The 22,500-nt window shown below is 36.5% G+C and overlaps 1 protein-coding gene across 8 annotated transcripts in view; it reads left to right on the top strand.

Annotated features, from left to right (window-relative positions):
• Positions 1–22,500, top strand: part of FOXP2 (forkhead box P2) — a 543,555-nt gene that overhangs the window by 474,392 nt on the left and 46,663 nt on the right. For 6 of the 8 annotated variants that reach the window (XM_087860884.1, XM_087860887.1, XM_087860881.1 and 3 more), the window contains 5 exons: positions 3,931–4,068; positions 5,205–5,411; positions 6,976–7,141; positions 17,989–18,202; positions 19,997–20,101. In XM_087860884.1, coding sequence (XP_087717010.1) covers positions 3,931–4,068; positions 5,205–5,411; positions 6,976–7,141; positions 17,989–18,202; positions 19,997–20,101 — 830 coding nt within the window. The remainder of the gene's footprint in view (positions 1–3,930; positions 4,069–5,204; positions 5,412–6,975; positions 7,142–17,988; positions 18,203–19,996; positions 20,102–22,500) is intronic. The other 2 variants (XM_087860888.1, XM_087860886.1) reach the window with 1 other exon arrangement.

Below are 22,500 nucleotides of genomic sequence, written 5' to 3'. Positions count from 1 at the left end.
GAAGTTTAATAGAAACACATCTGTAATTTTTTTTTTTTTTTTAATCTAAAGTCATCCTCTACCTGTTCTGGGATACTGTCTAAATACTTTCAACTTTTTACCATTTTGACTCATTTCAGGACTGTTGCAGAAGTTTTCCTCTCTCTTTTCAGAATACGTAACTTCATGTCCATTTACCCATTACTTCTTAGCACACAGAGCAACACATCAGGTCTGTGCTTAATTCATCTAACGAGAAAACAAATGAGGGCAAATGAAACCCTTACTGGGTGCATCACTGTGGGGAATTTTAGATCTGTCAGTAGAGTAAACACCAAGAGAGAAAAAGAAATCTCCCAACCAAAGTTGACTTCCTTCCCTTTCTTCACTTTTGAAGATTTTAATTGATAGAGTATAGTTTTCACTAGGACACCCATTCAGAACCAGCTGTTTCTTCGATTTGGTGACTGCATAATCTGTCACACATTTTTAGACCCTACCAGACTTTTATTTACTTTCTGAGGTAAGGTCTCCTTCCCCTCCTCTATCACATATCAAAATTGTGGTCCCTTATTAGAATTTGCATGAACAAAATGATATATCCAGTGGAAAATATTTTCTTAACCTTAGCACTGGACTTACTAAGATATATACGTTTCAGAAAGTTCTCTGTATATTTTCAAATATGATGCTGGTCTTACTGTTTAAATATGAATAAAGTAGCATGATCTCCAAAAAAAATTACTTATGTACTCAGTTAATCTCTACCCATCTTTGTCAGGGAATTCTTACAGTCGTTTGGAGTAGCAAAGAAATGCATTGAAGTTTTAACAAAAGTAATAAAGGAGGAGCAAAGGAAATGCGTCACAAAGTGAGTTGCTTAACATTGAGTTTTGCATTTTGAAAATTACTAATTTCTAAACAAGGCAAGTGGAGCAGCCTACATATAACATAACTGATATTTGTTGCAGGAAAATCTAATTTTTCTATTTATTAAAATAATTTAAATGTTTTAGTAGCTTCAGACATTCTACTTGGGATGAGCTTATGTATGTGGATTTAGAGATGATAGTATTGGCTTCTTTGTGGTGTTAGAAATCCCTCAGAAGTGCACCTGTGTCTTCCTACATATATAATTAATTTTGATTTGTGTTTTTGTACATATCTTATGGAGGTAGAGTGTTCAATTATGTGTTAGTTGGCTTGTCTTTCTACCTATCTTTGTGCACGTATATTGTGAGTTTTAGATGACAGTTTTCTAGAAAGAAAGAATCTGCTTAAAACTTGAAAAACATCACGTATATGTGATACATATGATTTGAGGAGGTAATGGTTATTTTTATGTCATAAACTTTTCACAACAAGGGAAATACAAACCATTTTAGAAGTAAAAACTAACCTTAACCATAGTAAAAGGTCTAATGGACTCTAAAATACAAAGGTACAATAGTTGCTTAAATTTGCTTATATGCCAAATCAGTCAAGTTGCAACAAGCTATAGAGTCATTAGAAGTTGTATAAGCTGAAATCTAACTGTAAACTTACAGTGTATTATGACAGGCCTCCATTCATAAAACTTCTTAAAAAGTGCATTTGTTATGAGTCACGTATAACAAATACTTTTCCTTGTAGATACAAAGATAATTAAATGAAAGCTCTCCATTGACTAAAAAGTGATTAGGGGCTTAGATGAGAGAAGTGTGGCAAGTTTTATCACATGATAGACTTTATAGAAGGTATATATCTATATGTATGTATATCTCTATGTATGTATTTGACTGTCTACATATATGTAGTATCTGTCTATCTGAATTGGCAGCCTTTTTAAAGGTTGACATTTCTGTCTTACCTTGTCTCTCCATTTTGGTTTGATTCCCCATTATTTGGAATGAGGTAAATAATTGGTGGAAGAAAAGGCATCTTTGTGATAGACTAATTTTGAAACTGCTTGTTCTAACCATTCAATTTGTTTATCAAGGCACAAACAATTAAATAAACTAACCACTCAATTTTTTAAACAACTAAACCCTTGGGCAGCCCATTGGGTCAATTAATTTTATAGCACACACTTAAGAATGCCTTTTATTATGATAAATTCAAATACAGTAACCTACAGGTATGTCAGCATACTCTAAAAAAGATCCAGAAATACTTGTGGAAATCACAGAGTTTTTTCTGTCGTAATGTGATTCTTTTTCTTCATGTTATAAAACTAGATATAATCAATCCATATTTTAATATATCAACATGGGATAAAAGAGACAAAGTTATTTCTTAGTATTAATTTTAAGTTTTGTTTGTTTGAGACAGGGGAGCTTTACCCACCCTGGATTTCTTTTATTTTTTTCTCTCTGGACTTCCTTTTCATTATCAGTTTCTCCTTTCTTCATTACATGAAGTGCCAGAAAAGTTTTTAACTGTGAAAATGACTATTAAAATAGTGAACCATGTCTATTAATCTTTTTCTATTTTCCAAGACACAGTGTTGTCCCATGGATTTGTTCCGAAGCAGTATTTATATAAACACTTGCTTTGATTTACAGTAAAAGTGGATTGTTTTTTCTAGGAAAGAAAGTGATTGCTTTTTCAAAGGTTGCAAACTTGGCAAGTTGACACATTGTTCGATTACATGATGGTTAGTAGGAGCAGTGCCTTCCACTCCTCACAGCTGTGGCCCGGTTCCTCAGGCTTTCCTGCGTACAAGGTTTTCCTGCTCACCTCTCCTGCCATTCTCTTTCTCTAGGACTTTCTCCCTGGCTCTTTCTCACTCTGTATTTCTCTTGCCTCTCCTATCTCCTCTGTTTCTTTCTCTCCCACCTTATTTGCTTTTCCTTTCGACTCTGTAATTCTCAGAACCTTGAAAAGAAAGAAAATTCTAAGTAAAATACTCTTTTTTTTCAGTTTAATGAATAACCTTTGAATAATCTTCCGATTTCCCGACTCCCTGGTATAAGTCTAGTTAGCTCAAAATAAGAAAATGTTTAAAGAAGAATACTTGGCTTATGATTCCTTCTTTGAGAGGACCTGTCTAGGTGGCTAGTTTCTGGGTATACATTTGTGTGTGTGTGTGTGTGCGTGTGTGTGTGTGTGTGTGTGTGTGTGTGTGATATATATATATATATATATATATATATATATTTGTTGTTACATGTACTTGTGAAGTAATATGTACTACTATATGCATTTTTCTAGTACTTCTATATTTTATGTCTATCCATAAAATTTTGAAGTTAGTGATTATGTTTTATGCATAAGTACTTTCTCCATACATTCTCTTTACTAACTTTGATAACTGATACTTATATGCATATTTTTCTAATTGCTTAATTTTATAGTTTATTTTAATCATACCTTTAAACCATTTCAAAAGGCTTTACACTGATAGCACTGTGACCCTGGTGAGATTGTCAGTGATCAAGTATTGAGAACACAGACATGTAATTGTTTATTTTTAACTCTGCTAGCCAAAGCTCCACCATCGTAGCATAATACATATGAGGTAAGGAACATAAAGGTAGACTCCGATGAAATCTGATGCCTCTGGAAGGCCAGGGTCTAAATACTGTGGTCCTGGGGCGCCTGGGTGGTGCAGTCGTTAAGTGTCTGCCTTCGGCTCAGGGTGTGACCCCAGAGTTCTGGGATCGAGCCCCACATCAGGCTCTTCCACTGGGAGCCTGCTTCTTCCTCTCCCACTCCCCCTGCTTGTGTTCCCTCTCGCTGGCCGTCTCTCTCTGTCAAATAAATAAATAAAATCTTAAAAAATACATACATACATACATACATACTGTGGTCCTCTAATATTATCATCAAATAGTTAAGTAATATGACAAACACTGTATACAAATTGTCCCTTATCATTTCTAAGGAATTTATTAGAGATGCCTTATAGCTGTGAAGTAGATGAACAGACGTTTGGTTGTGACCGCCCCTTCTCTTTCTCTCCCGGCCCAGGTGCCCGTGTCAGTGGCCATGATGACTCCCCAGGTGATCACCCCTCAGCAAATGCAGCAGATTCTTCAGCAGCAAGTCCTGTCTCCTCAGCAGCTCCAAGCCCTTCTCCAGCAGCAGCAGGCAGTCATGCTGCAGCAGGTAATGTGGGTTACCTGCTTTGGTGTTCTAGCAAGGCGCAGAAGGCGTGCACCTCTGTCGACAGCACCAGGACCTATTTGACAGTCATTCTCCACTCGAAGGGACAACTGATCAGCATGCAAGAACATAAATATAGCGTTGTAACTGCAGAACTCCGTAAGAACATTTAGATCTGTTAGTCTTTTTACATTCATCAAAGTCTAGAATAAGAGTGGAGAGAGGTGCAGCCTCAACATGGAATAAGTTAATATTTAAGTCTTCATGTGCTTACTACATTTGATTTGTAGACATGCCAACGAAAGTGCCAGGGAACTTACAGATAATTCTTGCCTTTAAGACACCTCACCGCCTCAGCACTCCTTTTTTGCTCATGGAAGTATGAACTTTGAACTGGCCATTTGGTTGCAATGGGGAAAGTGACATCCTACATTTTCCTTTCCAAAATATATTCGGTGTTTAGGCATAGGAAATATCTACTTACAAAACAAAGTTAAGCAGCTAAACTACTAATCCATGAAAGTTATCTTCTTTTAATAACCAAACTCATGTTCCTAATATATGTACCTTATCAGAGCTTCGGATGTACTTGGACTGTGTGCTGTAGACTGACTTATCATAGAGAAGAGCATGTGCTTTACCTGAATTCTTGTCGATTTAATTACTTTGCTATCGTCTGTGGACGATGACCACAGGCCAGTTGCTTTGATTTCTGAGTCTGACATTCTTCTGCACATCTGATAGATGAAACATATTCCCTACTAAGACTCGAACCACCTGATTTTACGTAGCTATCTATTTGGTCCTTATGAATGGTAGAGTAGAAGCTATCTTCCTATCCCATCAGGATTTCAGATGCAATCATTTAGGGTATCCATGTGGTCCTGGCCCTTTATGGAATACAGCTTCTCTGTGCCCTTTGGTTTAGGAGGTTTTGGATACTGGAATAGAAAATTTCAGAGCCGCCTTGGCAAAAAAAAAAAAAAAAAAAAGTATGTAGATCTGTCTCCTGGCGTCCACTGCAGATTTGTTTTGGTTGTTCTTGGGAGGTGAATCTTAATGGCTGCTCTACCATTTGCCAGTCTAGAAGAGTTTAGGAGATTTATAATACATGCAACTTTTGCCTTTATTTATTAAAGTCAAAATGGTTTATTCAGCAACAACTACAAGAGTTTTACAAGAAACAGCAAGAGCAGTTACATCTTCAGCTTTTGCAGCAGCAGCAACAGCAGCAGCAGCAGCAGCAACAGCAGCAGCAACAGCAGCAGCAGCAGCAGCAGCAGCAACAGCAGCAGCAGCCCCAGCAGCCGCCGCCGCCACCGCACCCCGGCAAGCAGGCGAAAGAGGTAGGAGCCGCCGGCCGCCATGCTGCCCGGCAGGGGGCGCCGCAGTGCCAGGTGGGGACGGGGCGCCGCGAGGCCAGGGCCGCCTGACATCACCCTAGCGCGAGGCTCTCGCTATCAAAGATGCGTTATGATACATTTTTACCCAGCTTACTAACAGTGACAGTAGAACTCTCCTGCTCTCCTTTTTTGTAGCATGGGACTTGAGAGTTACAATCCAATGCTGCTGTCTGTCGCCTAATGTTCACTAATGAATCACAGTGTACAAAGAGCGAGCTCTGTGGTGGACAAAGTACTGATTATCTTGTATTCACCGAGAATCTAAGTTGGTGAGGGAACCTTATTTTTCTCAGTGGTGCAGCTCAGAGAACGTGCATGCATATGTCGCCGGTGGTTGGGGGGTGGGGGGTGGGCTCAGGGAGAAACTGGTAGAACACGGATTTCAAAGTCACGGGCCCCTTATTAATGAACTGCTACTGTAGGTTTGGAGTGGCGAGTAGAAAGTTACAGTTTGATATGCTCATAAATCAAACTGACAAGCTGGCTTCTCAGGCCTAGCTCGCACTTGTCAGCAAACTGCATCAAATATAAACATAATACAAACAAAACATGTTGAAGTAGTTAAATTGATCAGCAGGTATCAGAGCCGTTGTCTTCAAGCTGCCCATTATGCAAACGTACAGGAAACAGTTTTGACCTCCTGAGGCTTTGTTTCTGTTTGAATTTGTGAATAGAATTTCAGACAGCCATCAACTACAGAATAGAAATTGCTCCCTTATTTCTCCGGAGGCTTTGGGCAATCCACATGACTTGCTCCATTATGCAGTCTGTTTTCCAGTGAGCGCATCAGAAGTTTCTCTTTTCCCCAAACTAAAAAGGAAAGGTCTTCCCCAGCAGCTTGTCTTTCTCTGAAGTGTGACTGCCTTCTCATACCCTCCCGAGTCCAAAGAACCCTGGTTTGTCTTGTAATGCCTCACAAAATTGGAAGTTCTACTTTTCCTTATTATCAGGGCGCTTTTTCTTGCCCTGAACGTAATTCTGCCTTTAATATATTCCAACAAGAGAGGCGAGGAAGAGAAAGAGCTAACAGGCCTGTCCTCTGAAGGCTACAACCCAGTTTACTAATAGATCGCTAGAGACCATATTCATGGGCCTCTGCAGACCAAACTTACTCAGTTGGAAAAAAGAAAAAAAGAAAAGAAAAGAGTGTTGTTGAAGTTGACTGTTTCTACAAAGTGTGATTTTTTTAGTGTAGATAAACCTATTATCATCTGCAATAAGCCAAGTTTAAAAAAAAAAAGTCCGAGCCTTTGTAACATACTTTTGCTAGACTTCGATCCATACTCTTTTCATTCAAGTTCCTTGGTTCTCTGCTGCTGTGTAATATTTGAAAGAAAGGCAACAGAAAATCTCGAACTTGCTCACTTCTGCTTTTGAACTTTGACCACGGGATGACCATTCAGAAACTCACCGGGGCAGTGAATGCAGTGTGCATTTCTCTGTATGAGAGCTGTTCGCGCGGACTGTGTGTTCCCCGCCGTTCACCGGGCTGGGTTTTCTGCACCAGCAGCAGCAGCAGCAGCAGTTGGCAGCCCAGCAGCTTGTCTTCCAGCAGCAGCTCCTCCAGATGCAACAACTCCAGCAGCAGCAGCATCTGCTCAGCCTTCAGCGTCAGGGGCTCATCTCCATCCCACCTGGCCAGGCGGCACTTCCTGTCCAATCGCTGCCTCAAGGTACATGCAAAATGTGGTGCACACGTCATTCCTCCTATGGCACTTTCTACCATTTCACGGCCTGTCTGCCTTATACCTTGAGAAATTTTGCTTTTATGACCTGCAGGTTTATTATTAAAACACGATCGTTAATGCAGTTGCATGGCCCATTTTCTTGAGACTCAGAAATTTTACTACGCACTTTTTTCAGGTGTGTAGTAAAACTGCTTTCAAGTGTTTTGTTGGATATTAAATGTGTATTTATTAGTCTTATGGCAGAAAATAATTTATAAGGGCAACACGATTTAAGCACTATTGAATATACACTGAAGACCTGCAGAGAATTAGATTAGTGGAAGGCTAACAACACTCCATTTAACAAAAGTGAGCTGAACAGAGTTTTGGTGGAGAACTGATTAAAAAAAAAAAAGTTCCTAATCTTCACACTGAAACTCTCACATATACAAGAGTCTGTATTTCTACAAAGCATATTCCATTCCAAGTTATGCTTTATAGGACCCTATCGTACATCGTGGGGCCATATTGATCTTATTTTCTCTAAAATACTATTGCCTGTGCATTTATTGTAAATTACAGCTTCAAAAAGCTGTCAGCTGTATTCTTCTTTTTCTGATAAGAAAACTTTGGATGGACTTTGATAATACAATAATATAGTACAGTAATACAACACTATAAATTATACAATTGTATATATTCATCATTTGACTCTTAACTTTTGGGAAATGGAAAGCATTCTTAGTTTCAAAAAAGATAATGGTAAAAAAAAAATGACTCCCTATGTGCTAAAATTCTTAGTAGAGGTTAAAGTCAAATATCATTAAACTTCATAAAAGCACATTCTAATTTGCATTTGGATTTTGTTGGAATGAACAATAATCCAAAAGGACTTTTATTTGTTACAAAGGCACTCACATTGTAGTAGTATTTTTTGTTCATTTTTCTGACTCGATAGGATATACTGAAGAAAATCAAGGGGTGCCTGGGTGGCTCAGTTGGTTAAGCATCCGAGTCAGACTCATGATTTTGGCTCAGGGTTGTGAGATCAAGCCCCATGTCGGGCTCAGTGCTGGGTCTAGAATCTGCTTGAGATTCTCTTCCTCTGCCCCTCCGCCCACTAGTGCTCTATCTCTCTCTCTCTTTCTAAAATAAATAAACTTTAAAAAAAAAAAAAAGAAGAGAAGAAAATCAAGAACAATTAAATAGAAAAAATAAAATTAGGCAAATAGAAGGCAGTCTTTAAAATGCACACAATTTCTTTTGGGGCACATGAAATTTAAAATTTTGTAGTTAATATTTTTCTCTTTATCAAATTACTGTCTTCATGGCATATTTTTCCCAGAATCCCCTCCTTCCCTTGACTTCAGATCCTCTAATTCACCTGACTGAATCACTCCTAGGAAATCAAGAAAAATAAAGTTTAAATAGTGAAAGAAAAACAAGGCAATAAACCCACTTTTCTGCACCATTCCAAAGAGAATTGGAATAAACCATGGTGTCACCATGCCCATCAATATTCTATTCATAAACTATTGTTCTTTGCAAAAATAAATATGATATGAGGACAGATGAAGAAATAAGTTTAAAAAAAAGAAAGAAAGCTATGTATAAATTAATTCAATGTAAACAGATTTCTTTGGTAGAAACTACACTAAAACAAACAATAAATTTATCTCATTGGTTTTTTCGATAAAATTTATAGAAAAAATCTATATTTAGGATCTAATCATATAAGAATCTCCTCAGTAGAGAGAAGCCTGATCTACCATGATTTTATTTGAGTAAAACCATTGAAACAAACACTTCAAGAAAGATGGTCAGAGAAGCAAAATGTAATTTAAGTGCAATATTCTTCCAAAACAAGCATACCAATATCTTGCCAAACAAGGAAATTTATTATGATATAACCATTTTAATAGTTTTCAGATAAAAATTTTCTCTTGTTTCTGAACTTCTTTTATAGAATTATCATTTTTTCCCTTTTTTTCTATTTGTACTGTCTATAAAATGTATGAGAGATTAAACGCACAAGATAAAGAACATCAAGGAAAAGGAAATGAATCTGAAAACATTTCTGGGTTTGAGCAGAATATTTATTTATATTTTAAACAAAAAACATGAAAGTTTTCATTGTGTTTTCACTGTTTAGATGAAGTAGTGTGAAAAGTGCCACTATGGAGACTCACCAGGCAAACACAGACAGAATGCGTCAGATAAACCAGCCACAGTAAAGGAGTATAATCTCATAGGATGGTGCTGGAATCCCAAAATTGGAATGGAAGAAAGTAAAAGAGTAATTAATTGTTAGATAACATAAGGCTGGAATTATTTCTGCCTTAGCTACTGGTTATTTCAGATAAACATATTTTAAATATTTAAACATTTTTATTATTGTTTTCCCAGTTCACTTTGCACCAAGTTTTTGGTTGGTTGATGGATTAGCCATGAAACCAAGTAGGACTAATACACAATGATGATCTCATTGTGCCTTTAAAAATATGCCATATTGGAGGTATTTATCCCCATGATTTAACACAGCCTCCTCAGGCTCCTTTTTAAAGCTCCAACTTCTTTCAACCATATATAAAATAAGTATATGAGAATGAGACAGAAGTAACAAAATTATAATAATTTTGCTAAGAGTAGGAGATTTATAGACATTTATCTCTGTGTTGCAAAATGATGTAATACAGCGTACCACCCTTTAAAGTAAATTCTTTTAAATATTAAGCATTTAAAGTCATCGTGAATATTACTGTAATACTGGATTTTAATGTAAAAGAGGCAATGAAAAGACCATCTCTAAATGCACATATAGAGTGACTGTAGGTATACAGAAGTCAAATACAAAAGGATGGATTTGTAAATCAATATCAAATAAAATACTGATTATGAAGCTATTTATTCCATGGATAGTACAGTTTATATGTCAGCTAGTAATTACTTTGTGACACATTATCATAATCCAGTACCACTGTCTCCAGGTAGTAGGAAATTATTGTGCATGCACTTCAAACTTTGATATGTTTTTGACATGAGATAGAAGTCAGTGTATTCCGGGGCACCTGGGTGGCGCAGCGGTTAAGCGTCTGCCTTCGGCTCAGGGCGTGATCCCGGTGTTATGGGATCGAGCCCCACATCAGGCTCCTCTGCTGGGAGCCTGCTTCTTCCTCTCCCACTCCCCCTGCTTGTGTTCCCTCTCTCGCTGGCTATCTCTATCTTTGTCAACTAAATAAATAAAATCTTAAAAAAAAAAAAAAAAAGTCAGTGTATTCCAATACACAGTATAGTCACAGGCTTCCTATGACTACAGGAACTAGAATATATGTGCTTAAAACTTTCTTTCATTCCAACTTTCTACATGTTTTTGAATTTGTGAAACTGATTTAAAACATAACGCTTTTGTGTCCAGTCTGAAAAACCAAACAGGGAATGCTAGGATATCTAGCCAGCACTCGTTTGAACTAACACCTTCTAGAACTAGATGAGTTTGGAATGAGAGAACTGTTGAATAATATATAAAATGAAATCATTTTAAGTAAAATATAATAACGTCCTTTATGCTGAGTTAGGAATGTGCTCAAGTTTGTCTGTAGGATGAGTATTCGGCCAAAATCAGCTATTTGGCTTTGACTCATTCTCTGCTTATGGAAATCTAAATAGCCAAGCCTATTTCAACATTACGTCTGGCATCTTGATTTTTTGCCTAATCTGTGGTCATGTGCTTGCAGAGATCACCGTGTATCTAATTAGGGTAACAGCGCCAGCAATATGAACAATGCATGTCGTGCAGAATTATTGTTAACATCTTAGTATTCCCTTTTAAATACCAGTCAATCTCCAATTTGCAACTTGGAGGGAAACTCTCCTTTGGGGTTTTACATGCGAAAACTCTATCAGTAAGCTGAAGTTTAAGTGTACATTTATTATTGCAGTAATAAAACTTTGCAAAGTTAACCATGAATGCTGTTAACTTTACGTATAAACACTAACTTACAAGTTAGTGGCTCAGTCGGTTAAGCAACTGACTCTTGATTTCAGCTCAGGTCATGATCTCAGGGTCATGAAATCGAGTCCCGTGTGGGGCTCCAAGGTAGGCGTGGAACCTGCTTAAGATTCTCTCTCTCTCATTTTGCCCACCCCACCCTCCCTCTCTAAAAAAAACAAAAAACAAAAAGAAAACAGAAAGACTAACTTACAAAGCGTTAAATATATAAGGAAATATTAAGAATGTTGAGTTAGTTTTTGAGAAGTTGTAAATAAGATAGAAAGATGGAGATTAAATTATATCATAATTCTAATTGTCACATAATTGGTATACTCGCATGCATACATTAAAATGAATTTATCTCCGTTTAGGCCAGAAATCTTTTTAAAGTTCTGTTTGTCACTTCTGTATATCTTGAAGGAAGACTCCAAAACAGAATGTCAACTTTGCCACGTTAGTTTCATGATGGGGAAAACTGAGAAAATTATGGGTTTTTAAAATAAAATATCAAACTTAAAAAATGCAGCCTATAAAAATTTTAATAGTGAAATCATAAAAGGAATTTTTTTATATATCAGATGTACTCCAGTATCCCAGAAGTTCCTTCTTTAGTGGAGATATTTGCCTTTGGTCTTAGTTTTAACCGAATAGCTGTTTACTCCTTCTAGCTCAGCATTTGGGCAAAATATACACTCAGTGCACCTCTCATTAAACATAGATTTTAGAGACGGGCACTACACCTGCCGGTTAAAGTAGGCCCCCAGTCAAATATAAATCAATAATATGTTAGGTTTGGCAAATTATAAATGAACACATAGATCTCTGAAGGACAGCCCAGAAACTAGAATAATGGTTGCCTCTGGAGAGGAGAGCAAGGAAGCGAGAGGTGAAAGTGGGTAGGGAAATTTGATTTTGCAATGTATAACCTTCTCTATGATTCAGTTATTTTGTCCATGTGCTTATACTAGTGTTTTTTAACGTAAAATTTAAGATGAAAAGTGAAAATTACCTGATAATAGTTCAATGATTTCAGATCATTAAATATCAAATTGTTTTCATAAAATATATGAATGATACAAATATTTCTACCAAAATTTGCTTTTATTACTTTTAATTATACGTAACCCTAGAACATAAGCAGAGTACTATTAAATAAGATAAGCTAATTTTAAAAATCACAATAGACTTACTTTACATCATAAAGTATAAAATTATTTATTTAATATTAAAAATTAATTAGTAGACCTAGAAAATGAAAGGACATTGAAAGAATCTTTCAATCTTTCATTTTTTTGAGTGTGAAAAAGCTGCTAATGTAATTTTTACCAATAAGTAAAGCCATTGAAATTTTTAAACCTTGTGTGCCCCAAGGATGTATAATCTAGTTGTGAATTATCAAATTTTAATTAATTCTTAGCACAGCACTTGTCGCCCAGTAGTTACTCCACAAACTCTGAATCCAGGATTAAGGAATTATTGTTTAATTGCTTTACCTGTGGTATTACATGCGATTTGACTAGGAATTCATCCTTTTATTCATTCAACTTCCGGAAAAACAAACCTTTTAGTGCTTATTTGTAGTACTGGCAGTGAATGAGAGCAAGCCCAAGTCATCATCCCAAAGCCATCACCCATCATTATTTCTTGATATTCTGTCGTCATGGAATTTTAATTTTAAAATTGCATAATCATACAGCTTTTTGGCACTAGTATTATCTGTATGTATCCTTGAAATAAGTTACTAAGAAAACTGATTCATCCTTACTTAAGATTTTAAGTTGGCTATTATCCTCTCTGATGGTCTAGCCCACGGGTTCCCAGCTTGCCGGCACCCTACTGTTCCGGGCACTTGAACAACTCAATATTCATTGAGCTTTCATGCACTGTGGGCACTCCTATGGGCACTGGGACAGAGCAGTCAAGAAAACAGACAAAAGTCCCTACCACCACAAAACTTACATTGTAGGTTAAGTGAAATATATAGTGGTAAGTGCTAAGAAAAAAAAAAAAACAACAACTTAAAAGTCAGTATAGGAGAAGAGAAAGAAACCTTAGGAAATGGGTGGGGTTGAACTTGTAGACAGGGTGGCCAGGGACGGAGTCCTAGAAAGAGGTTATGTGAGCAATGACCTAAAAATGTGAGAAGCCCTGCTACGCATTAGCTCTAGAGCTAGTTACTTCACTTTTCTGTTCCTCAGTGTCCTCATCTCTAAAATGGGGATAATAATAGTAGCCTGGGGTCTTAGATTAGCACTGAAGCGTGGAGTTAAGTGACTGGTATATCAGAAGCACTGGGTAAGGTTCTAATAAAACAGAGATGAAGACTGAATTGGGGTCAGAGAAGCTGTATAAACAGAAGCTTAGTTTTGAAGTAAGCTTATTTTGGGGGAAAAAATCTTGAAGTTTATAAATAGGCAGCCTGCAGATCAAGGGAGGGGCTGGAGATCACTTGATTTAATCCTAAGCCTACAGCCAGTATTTAAAACTGAAATAAATTAGTGTAATTGTAAAAATAGTTTGTTCTTATTATTTTTCTTTTTATCCTCAAATGGATTTGTAAAGTGCTGAGTTAAACAAGAGACTCAAGATTTTTGTTTTCTTGTCGTTGTTGTACCTAGACATCTTGGAACTGATGTGGGCGTTAACATTAGTCATGCGTCTCCAAGACAGAGACCACAGACCTCTTAGATCTCTTTGATAAGAGTGTTTAGAAGAAGAGCTCTGTTGCATAGAACACAGTTTAGGCAATATTGAATGCGTTCTATTACTGCCTGAAAAATCAGTTAATTCTTGCAAATCACCAAAACTTCAAAATTCACAAAACTTTCAAAATTCTACAAAACTGATTGGTTCCTTGTTTCATATTCTTAGTCTTGCATCCATAGAAAAGAGCTAAGCAAATTGTATATGTGAATACTGTTTTGTAAGCAATGTGATAGTTTGCTTTTAACAACTTTCCTCCCAAATTATCTGCACATTGGAATCATGTGTGGAGCTTCAGAAGCAGACTGATGCCTGTGTCCTACCTCCAGAAATTGTGATCTCATTGGTTTGGGCTATGGTCAGGGCATCGGAAGTTTTAAAATGTCCTCAACTGAGTATTATATGCAGACACTTCAGGGAACCACTTCTACTAAAAGGAATCTCTTTTGGATATCATTATTCTCTGCCCCTTTTCTGTAATCTTTAAAAACCATTTCCTTCTTCATTTAATTAAGGATCCTTATTTGGATCATGCAAATTATTCATCAAATGTTTATGTGCTTAGTATTTGTTGCCATATCAATGTGATATCATGCTGATACTACTAATTTTCAACACAAATGAATAGTATAAGAAAAGTCTGCTTTTAAAAGGTAAGTGGATACTTAGGTTAACTAAATTATTAATAAAATTCAAAAACTAAATTATTAATAACATCTTTAACTGATATGGTCTCTAAAAATATCTGAGAGTCTTCAGCCAAGATATAAAATTTTATCAGCCACTCAATCTGTTCGAATCAGCTAGTGCCGTTTATAATTCTTTAGACATTGGCCTTACAAGATGGCAGTGCTCACGAATAGTATGTCCTTCAAGAGCCACAGAACTTCCATGTGAAAACCCAAATGCCTTCGAGAACTGTGTGACTCTGTTATAATCAATTAAATCAACTACTATGTGTCAGACACATACCAGGCACTGCTCTTGGCACTGGGGATAGGTGGGTCCAGTAAGAAATCCCTACTCTTTATCAGTTTAAGATTACATTGTAGTAAAGGGAGACTGATGATAACACGTAAAACAAACAAATAATATAGTTTCAGAGACTGATAAATGATTTAAAGACAAATAAAGCAGGGTGAGGTGATGCAGAATGGTAGAAGGCAAGGCAGGGGGGGGGGCAGTGGTTGATAGGGTGGTCAAAGACCTCTCAGAGGAGGTGACCTTTGAATCATCTGAGTGAAGGGGGTGACATGAGTAGGTCTGCGACAGTCACCTGTGCTGTGGGAAGAGCCGGCGCAAAAGCTGGCAAGGGAGCAAATATTCAATGCATTGAAGATGTAGAAGAAAGCTAGGGTAACAGAGTGAAATGTAGAGAGCAAGCAATAGATGAGGTCAGAGAGGCAGGCAAGACCCAGATAATAAATGCCAGCACTTCACAGGCCACAATAGGGTTTTTTGTCGTTGTTTGTTCCCCTTCTTTCCCTGTTTTGGGTTCGTGGAGTTTTGGGGGGTTTTTTTGTGTGTTTGTTTTGTTTTTGAAGTGTTCTGGAAATCCATTGAAGGCTTTGCCTGGAAAGTGCAATGGCCTAATTTACATTTAGAGCAACAAATTTGGGCTGATATATGAAGAGTGGTAAATTATAGCAAGGCAAGGGGAAAGCAGGAAGACAGGAAAGGAGAGCCATGGTCTAGGCAAGAGTTGACAGTAGGCCAGAGAGGCAGAGTCAGATGGTGAGGGCTCCCATGCAGAAGATGCTGTCACAAAAAGGGTTTGCTAGCGGAGCCTTGTTGTGAGGACACCTAACTCATACAGACAGGTAAATCAAAAAGTTACAGTCAGAGGGGCGCCTGGGTGGCTCAGCCGGTAAGCGTCTGCCTTCGACGGCTCAGGGTGTGATCCCGGAGTCCTGGGATGGAGTCCCACATCGGGCTTCTCTGCTGGGAGCCTGCTTCTTCCTCTCCCACTCCCCCTGCTTGTGTTCCCTCTCTCACTGCCTGTCTCTCTCTCTATCAAATAAATAAATAGAATCTTAAAAAAAAAAAAGTTACAGTCAGAAAAGTTTCAGAATCCTAGGTTAAAGCTAGAGTTAAAGCAATAATTAATGATCTTAATATAGAAATTATTTCCCATGTAACCGAGAAATACCTTCCTTTATTAAGCCATTCTCTTTTACACAGGAAAAATAGTTTTTAATAACTGGAAACCTGAGTTAGCCTGCCTTTTCTTCAGTCTTAGGCTGTTTTAAAATCTTCGGGAGCCAGAATCACCAAAATGATAGCTTTCAGTAAAACTATCTGTAAGAAATTGTGATAAGCATAGCAATTTAAGGGTACCACTGTGATGAATAGTTTGACCAGAAGTTATGTTTGGAGCAGTGAGAATTCTTCTATCACTTTGGGCTACTTACCACGATGTCTGGATTGATGATTTTTCTACTTGCAGGGGTAGGGGTGAGAGGGCTCACTCTCCTCGCCATCATGTTCTGCTATCGTCCCCTAGTCTCCCCTGCCTGTCCCATCCTGCTCCGCTCCCACACACCTCTAGATTGATCCATAGCACTTAGAGCATCTGAGGTACGGGGTGGGGGTACTTTGACTAGTACTTCCACCCTCATGTTAGACGTTGTAGATGAACATAATAAGGAACCTAGATTTTGGAGCCACAGTGAATTAGGTTTGAATTCTGTCCACTAGCTATGAGCATAGCGATTTGGTAACATCTTTAATATTTCTAAACCTCCATGCCATGCCCTCCTCTGTAAAATGTAATGATTCCTAACATCAGGTGAGGTTAATTGAGATTTTGAATGTAAAGCACCAGACTACAGCAGATGCTGAATAAGGAATAGCAATCATAATTACAACTGCATTTCCCCCTGTATATCTTTATTCAGTAGTTTTCGTATTTTTAATATAATATTTTCAGAGCAAAGGCATTCAAATCAGACTGCCTGGATTTAACTCAGAGCTCTACCACACAGAAACTTTGTGACCTTGGATACATTTTTGAACCTCTCTCTCACACTTTTTCCTTATCCAGGAACTGTTTAGAATATAGTTATCGATTCCATCGGATTTAGTGAGGATTGAGAAGCATAAGGTATAGAAAGAATACATGAAGGCATAGTACCTGGTCCACATAAGTGCTATTTTGTAAGTCAAATATAAACAATAATCTCTCGATTCCTTATTTCAGAATTATAGTTAAAAGCTAAAGCATTGTGCCTTGATTTTCTGTTTCTTTCTTCTTAAATCTGGTAAATTTGCATGATCTGAACCAGGGTGTTGTTTAAAATGAGTAGTTCATTTATTCTATCAGTCATAAAATGAAGTTTGCGTATTATCTGCTTAATTGATCCACGGAGGTAATCATATTGGCTTATTTAGCACATCCAAGCGAGACTTATTTTGTTTGCCTGTCTGAGAAAGAGCAAACTAAAACTTTGTCAAAGTTAATTGTCAAATGTATTTTCCTTCTGAGTTGAGTGTTTACTGTTTTTCCCTGACAATTTTTTCCTGACATTTTTGTTTGTCCTCCTTACCCCTTTTTGTCTTTTCATTTCTTTTGCTATATCTCATTTCCAGTTCTATTTCTTTTTCAGTTCCTCACTGATAAAAAGTTAATACTAGCAATAAGTAGAAGCTGCTGTTAAAAGTCGAATAGTTTAGGGGCGCCTGGGTGGCACAGCGGTTAAGCGTCTGCCTTCGGCTCAGGGCGTGATCCCGGCGTTACGGGATCGAGCCCCACATCAGGCTCCTCCGCTATGAGCCTGCTTCTTCCTCTCCCACTCCCCCTGCTTGTGTTCCCTCTCTCGCTGGCTGTCTCTATCTCTGTCGAATAAATAAATAAAATCTTTAAAAAAAAAAAAAGTTGAATAGTTTAATTTTCAAATAGAACTTGCTGGGTTTTTCCATTAATCCTTGATATTATTTCCAATACGATCATTCCCTACCATTCCCATATTGGTAGTCTTGAGCAAATAACTGATTATTCATGAGAAAGACTGTGGTGCTGTTGGTGTAAAGTGATTTATGATTGTATATTGATTATGCTGGTAACATCACTTTTGTTGTTGGCATTAATCCCGTAATAACACTAAGCTTGTTATATGAACTTTACCTTGTTATATTAGTGGGGCTTTCTTTCATTTTATAGCTGGCTTAAGTCCTGCTGAGATTCAGCAGTTATGGAAAGAAGTGACTGGAGTTCACAGTATGGAAGACAATGGCATTAAACATGGAGGGCTAGACCTCACTACTAACAATTCCTCCTCGACTACCTCCTCCACCACTTCCAAAGCATCACCACCAATAACCCATCATTCCATAGTGAATGGACAGTCTTCAGTCCTAAGTGCAAGGCGGGACAGGTAAATCTCATGAGATTTATTCTATATTTATCTGTCACCAACTTTTTCTTCCACCATTCATAAAACTGAAGGTTATGATTTATACTTAACAGGGGTAGAATGTATAGAACAAATTAAATAGAAACCTTTAGATTATTTATCTTATATATTATTTTCATTAGAGAAAGCATTTCAAATACTGGCGGTTTAATGGATTTGGTGGGGAATTTGCCTGAAGAAAGTTATTTTTTAACAAGTGCATGTGGAATTATTGTGTCATTATTATTATATTATTATAATATTATTATTTTTATGGCTAATATGTTGTGATGAACCAGATTGCTGAAATGAGAATATTTTACCATTTCTAAACTTAAGAACCCCTTTTGAATAATTAAAGATGCATCCATATCCCCCTTTACATATGCTTTAAAACATGTGCTTAATATATGTTTAAGAACATATCCACAGATATCAGAGAATTGATATTCTTAAGGATATAAACACAGGTGTAATAAAGCAGAAGATAGATATCTGGTTTGCCTTTTTAGTGTAGCATGATGGAATTTATAAATGTATAAACATAAGCTTATGGTGGTAGCTGAATAAACTTGACTCAAAATTCATAAAGAAAAATTACTTGATTTCAGTTACCAGTATTGAGTACATTATGTTAGATAATTTTCAACTTACTGTTTTACTTTAGTTAAATAAAAACAGCCCTTGTAAAAGGAGCACCCATGTATTTTTGTCCATTTACTTCCATTTATTTAAGCATAAAGCCATCTAATCAGGTTCCTTTAAAGCAATTTACATAAAATATATAAGCTAAAACATTGCTCACCATGAAAAATATCTTTTTAAGGAACAAAACATAAGTGCAGGATTTCGTAACAGAGTGACTTAGGCTCCTGTGGTATTTAGCTCTAAATACTGCATATTTGAATGTAGTGGATCAATAATATTCTTTTGTGTAGTATGAATATCTGCCTAGCAGCAACAAATTCTTTCTCATAAACAAATTTTTTTAGAGAAACATATATTTAATTACAGTACAGTTTAAAATAGGATGCTGTAATTTGGTGGTGTTTCTGGTCTTCATTTGAGTATCACGAAAAATTCTTCTTGTTAGTTTTCATTATTATAAAATGGTATGCTTCTGAATGCTTCCATGCTGTTGTTTTAATTGAGATTAATTTGGTGATTATATATTGCAGAAGTTGGTTGATTTTTCTGGGATCTCTTTATCTGACATAATACTCACTTATCAAAAGTCTTTGATGATTATAGAAGGATATAGCTAATGAATACTGTTCCAAAGTAGATTTTTTTAAATCAGCTGTAACTAGTGCAAATATATATGGTCCACACATAAATATTAAGCAATTTAAATGATCCGAAAGGTCCATATCATCTTTAAAAAGAGCATTTCAAAAATCTTATGGTGGCTGTCCTATTACCTTCTTAAAAACACAGGTTTATTTCACTTGACCACATATGAATATATATTTTTTATTTAGAGGTAAATGTTACATTAAGGTCATATGGCAAGATTAGCATATGATATTATACAGTCCTCTTAGTTTTTCATCCTTTATTAACAGTCATATTTGGCTCTATTTCTCCTCTAATTGGAACATCATCTAGCCTTGGCAGTTGAACTATTCAATAGAACGATTAAATTTTTCTGACTGCTCTGAGCTGAATTGACCTGTTTTGACCTGTTTGTCACTGATCGTAACCTGACAGGCGCTAGCAGCCTGCAACGATTATGGCTTTTTGAGATGAATCTGACGCCCTGTTCTTTTGCTACAGCTCGTCACACGAGGAGACTGGGGCTTCTCACACTCTGTACGGCCATGGAGTTTGCAAATGGCCAGGCTGTGAAAGCATTTGTGAAGATTTTGGACAGTTTTTAAAGTAGGTTCCTTACCTTTTTTAGGGAAGGGGGTGGGTTATGTGGGAGTGTTAGGCACATTGTTGTAAATAAACAAGACAAAGCTGAAAGGAGGAAGTCAAAGTCCATCATCAGGCACACTCTGCGCTTTCTGTGTGTTCCAACAAGTGCATGACCGACGTCAGGCTAAGAAGGTGACCTCGTCTTTACCTCTTCATCAAAATATTTTACAAATCATTCAGTAGGGGTTTTTGAATGAATGGAAAATAGTAGCCTACAGTAATCGTGTCATTAATAATTGGGATTCACTTACATTTCACGTTTTTAATAAAAATTTTAAGTAAAATTCCATGAGGAATCATAGAATATATATAATTTCAAACAGACGTATTTTACGGGTTTATTTTTTTTAATCGCAAGCCTGCTATTCCTTAACTTTAAATAATGATGTTTAACATATATATATTTAACAACAAGAACGATGATATGAAAGTTAAAAGAGGCTAAAATTAAGAAATAAATCTATTTCATCTACGTTGTTGTTACTTGTTGCCCTCAGAATCAGAGAGCAACGTGCATGGCTGTGTATTTGTATGGTAAATTGCATGGCTTCTCTAGCTGAAAATCAAAATTTGGTGTAGCCTTAATTTCTTCATACAGCAATATATATATTTTTTTAATTTTAAGAGGTTCCTTTGCAAATGAGAATATCCATCTTTTATGAAACATTTTCCGTGCACAATTCTGCTATACAAGAGATCTAAACAGAGAGCTACAGATAGGTTTATGGAGATGAGTAACTTCGCAGGCTGAGACTCTTATGTTGTCATGGAGCAGCTAACAGGGTGAATGAACTGTTTCATGCTTCATCAACAATTAAGTTAATTAGCTCATTTGAAATTGTACTGCTTTGTTGCCAGGATGTTGGCAGAAACATCAAAAAGATGTGTTTACAAATGGTAGACTACAGGGTATAGAGTAAAAGCACCTTAACAACAAGGCACAAGTACTTGGCATCATAATAACTTTATAACGGAATTACAGTAAGACTTCCGCAAGGATTTTTTTTAACTTTTTCCATTTCTGACCAATTAAAAGAAAATTTGCTTCCTATATTATTTTGGCATTTGTAAATGGCCTTAAATAAAAATTTGCACTGCTATTACACCAGAACAGTAGTGAGCTACCATTTTGTTGGGTATGAAAGTGATTCAACTGTTCTAGGCAAAGAGGGCATTTCAAATGTTAGGTAACTTCGCTCAAGTTTTCCTCTCTACAAAAATAACATTTGTTAAAACAAAGGCAAAATATAGGGACATTAATTTTTAACAGCTAATTTCATATCTCTTCATTTGAATATATTCACCCTTACCCAAGTGTTATGTTATTCCTTGTCATTAAGATTCTTAAGAGGACTATTGCTACTATTTCTTAAATATGGTCATTTAAGCCATAGAACTAGCCCAATCACCATTTTATTGCTCCAAGTTGTGCTCGCTGACAAAACTAAGAGTAAGCTTTTAAGAAAATATACATATTTTTCCCTTCAGTGTCGTTTTCCTTTATAACACATGGAAAGGAACACTTTTATTCGTCGCGAATATTTATATATATTTTTATTACTAACAAGCAGATGAATATGAACCCTCATTTTACCCTCCATGGTTGTTTTTCACATTCATGCTAGTATTTTTCAGAAACTAAGACAAATTATAAGGAGGCAGAGGGTAAGGGGAAAAAAAGAAAGAAAGAAATTACAATTAAAAAAGCATTTCCTTTCAATTAAATACCAACTTTGGTTCCAAAGGCTATTTTTCCAACCCATTAACTTTATAGAAATGACAGAACAAATGACAGTAGATTGTAAGGTCTTTCTTTTAGTCCATTTTTGTTATGATATGCTTTAGATTCTCTTACTCAGAAATCTGTGACAAATTCTGTTAATAGAGGTAATGCCAGTACACAGTACTGCAAAAAAGTATGTATTAGATACATTTCCATCCTGGTATTGTCTTTTTCTTAAAGTGTGTGGGAAATTTTAAAAGACATAATATATTTCAGTTATTCAGAAAAAAGTTCAGTGTCTGTGCGAAAAGTGAAATGAAGAAGATGCTACCACTAATACGAATTTTCTTGGAAAGAAGATTTTGCTTTTCTTTTGTAATACTGGGGAGAATTGAGTCTTAGGGGAAAAGAATGTCCGACAAGTCAAAAAGCTGTGAAAGTTTCTTAGCTCCCAGTTTTCTGTTTACTCTTCTCCAGAAACTTTAAACCCAGTTAAAAAGTTTTCTGAGAAAATATTCTTGTGGCATTTTTATTTTTGAAATGCACTAGAAATAAATGTATAGCTTGAGTTTTACTTTGGTATCAGACAATGTATCCGTTGGTTTGAAATAAAAGGAATCCATCCGTTATTACTATT

The sequence above is a fragment of the Ursus americanus genome, chromosome 3, assembly GCF_024610735.1.
Source record: "Ursus americanus isolate L20-20 chromosome 3, mUrsAme1.1.p, whole genome shotgun sequence".
In the NCBI taxonomy this organism is placed as follows: Eukaryota; Metazoa; Chordata; class Mammalia; order Carnivora; family Ursidae; genus Ursus; species Ursus americanus.
This window is presented reverse-complemented; position numbering and strand designations above follow the sequence as displayed.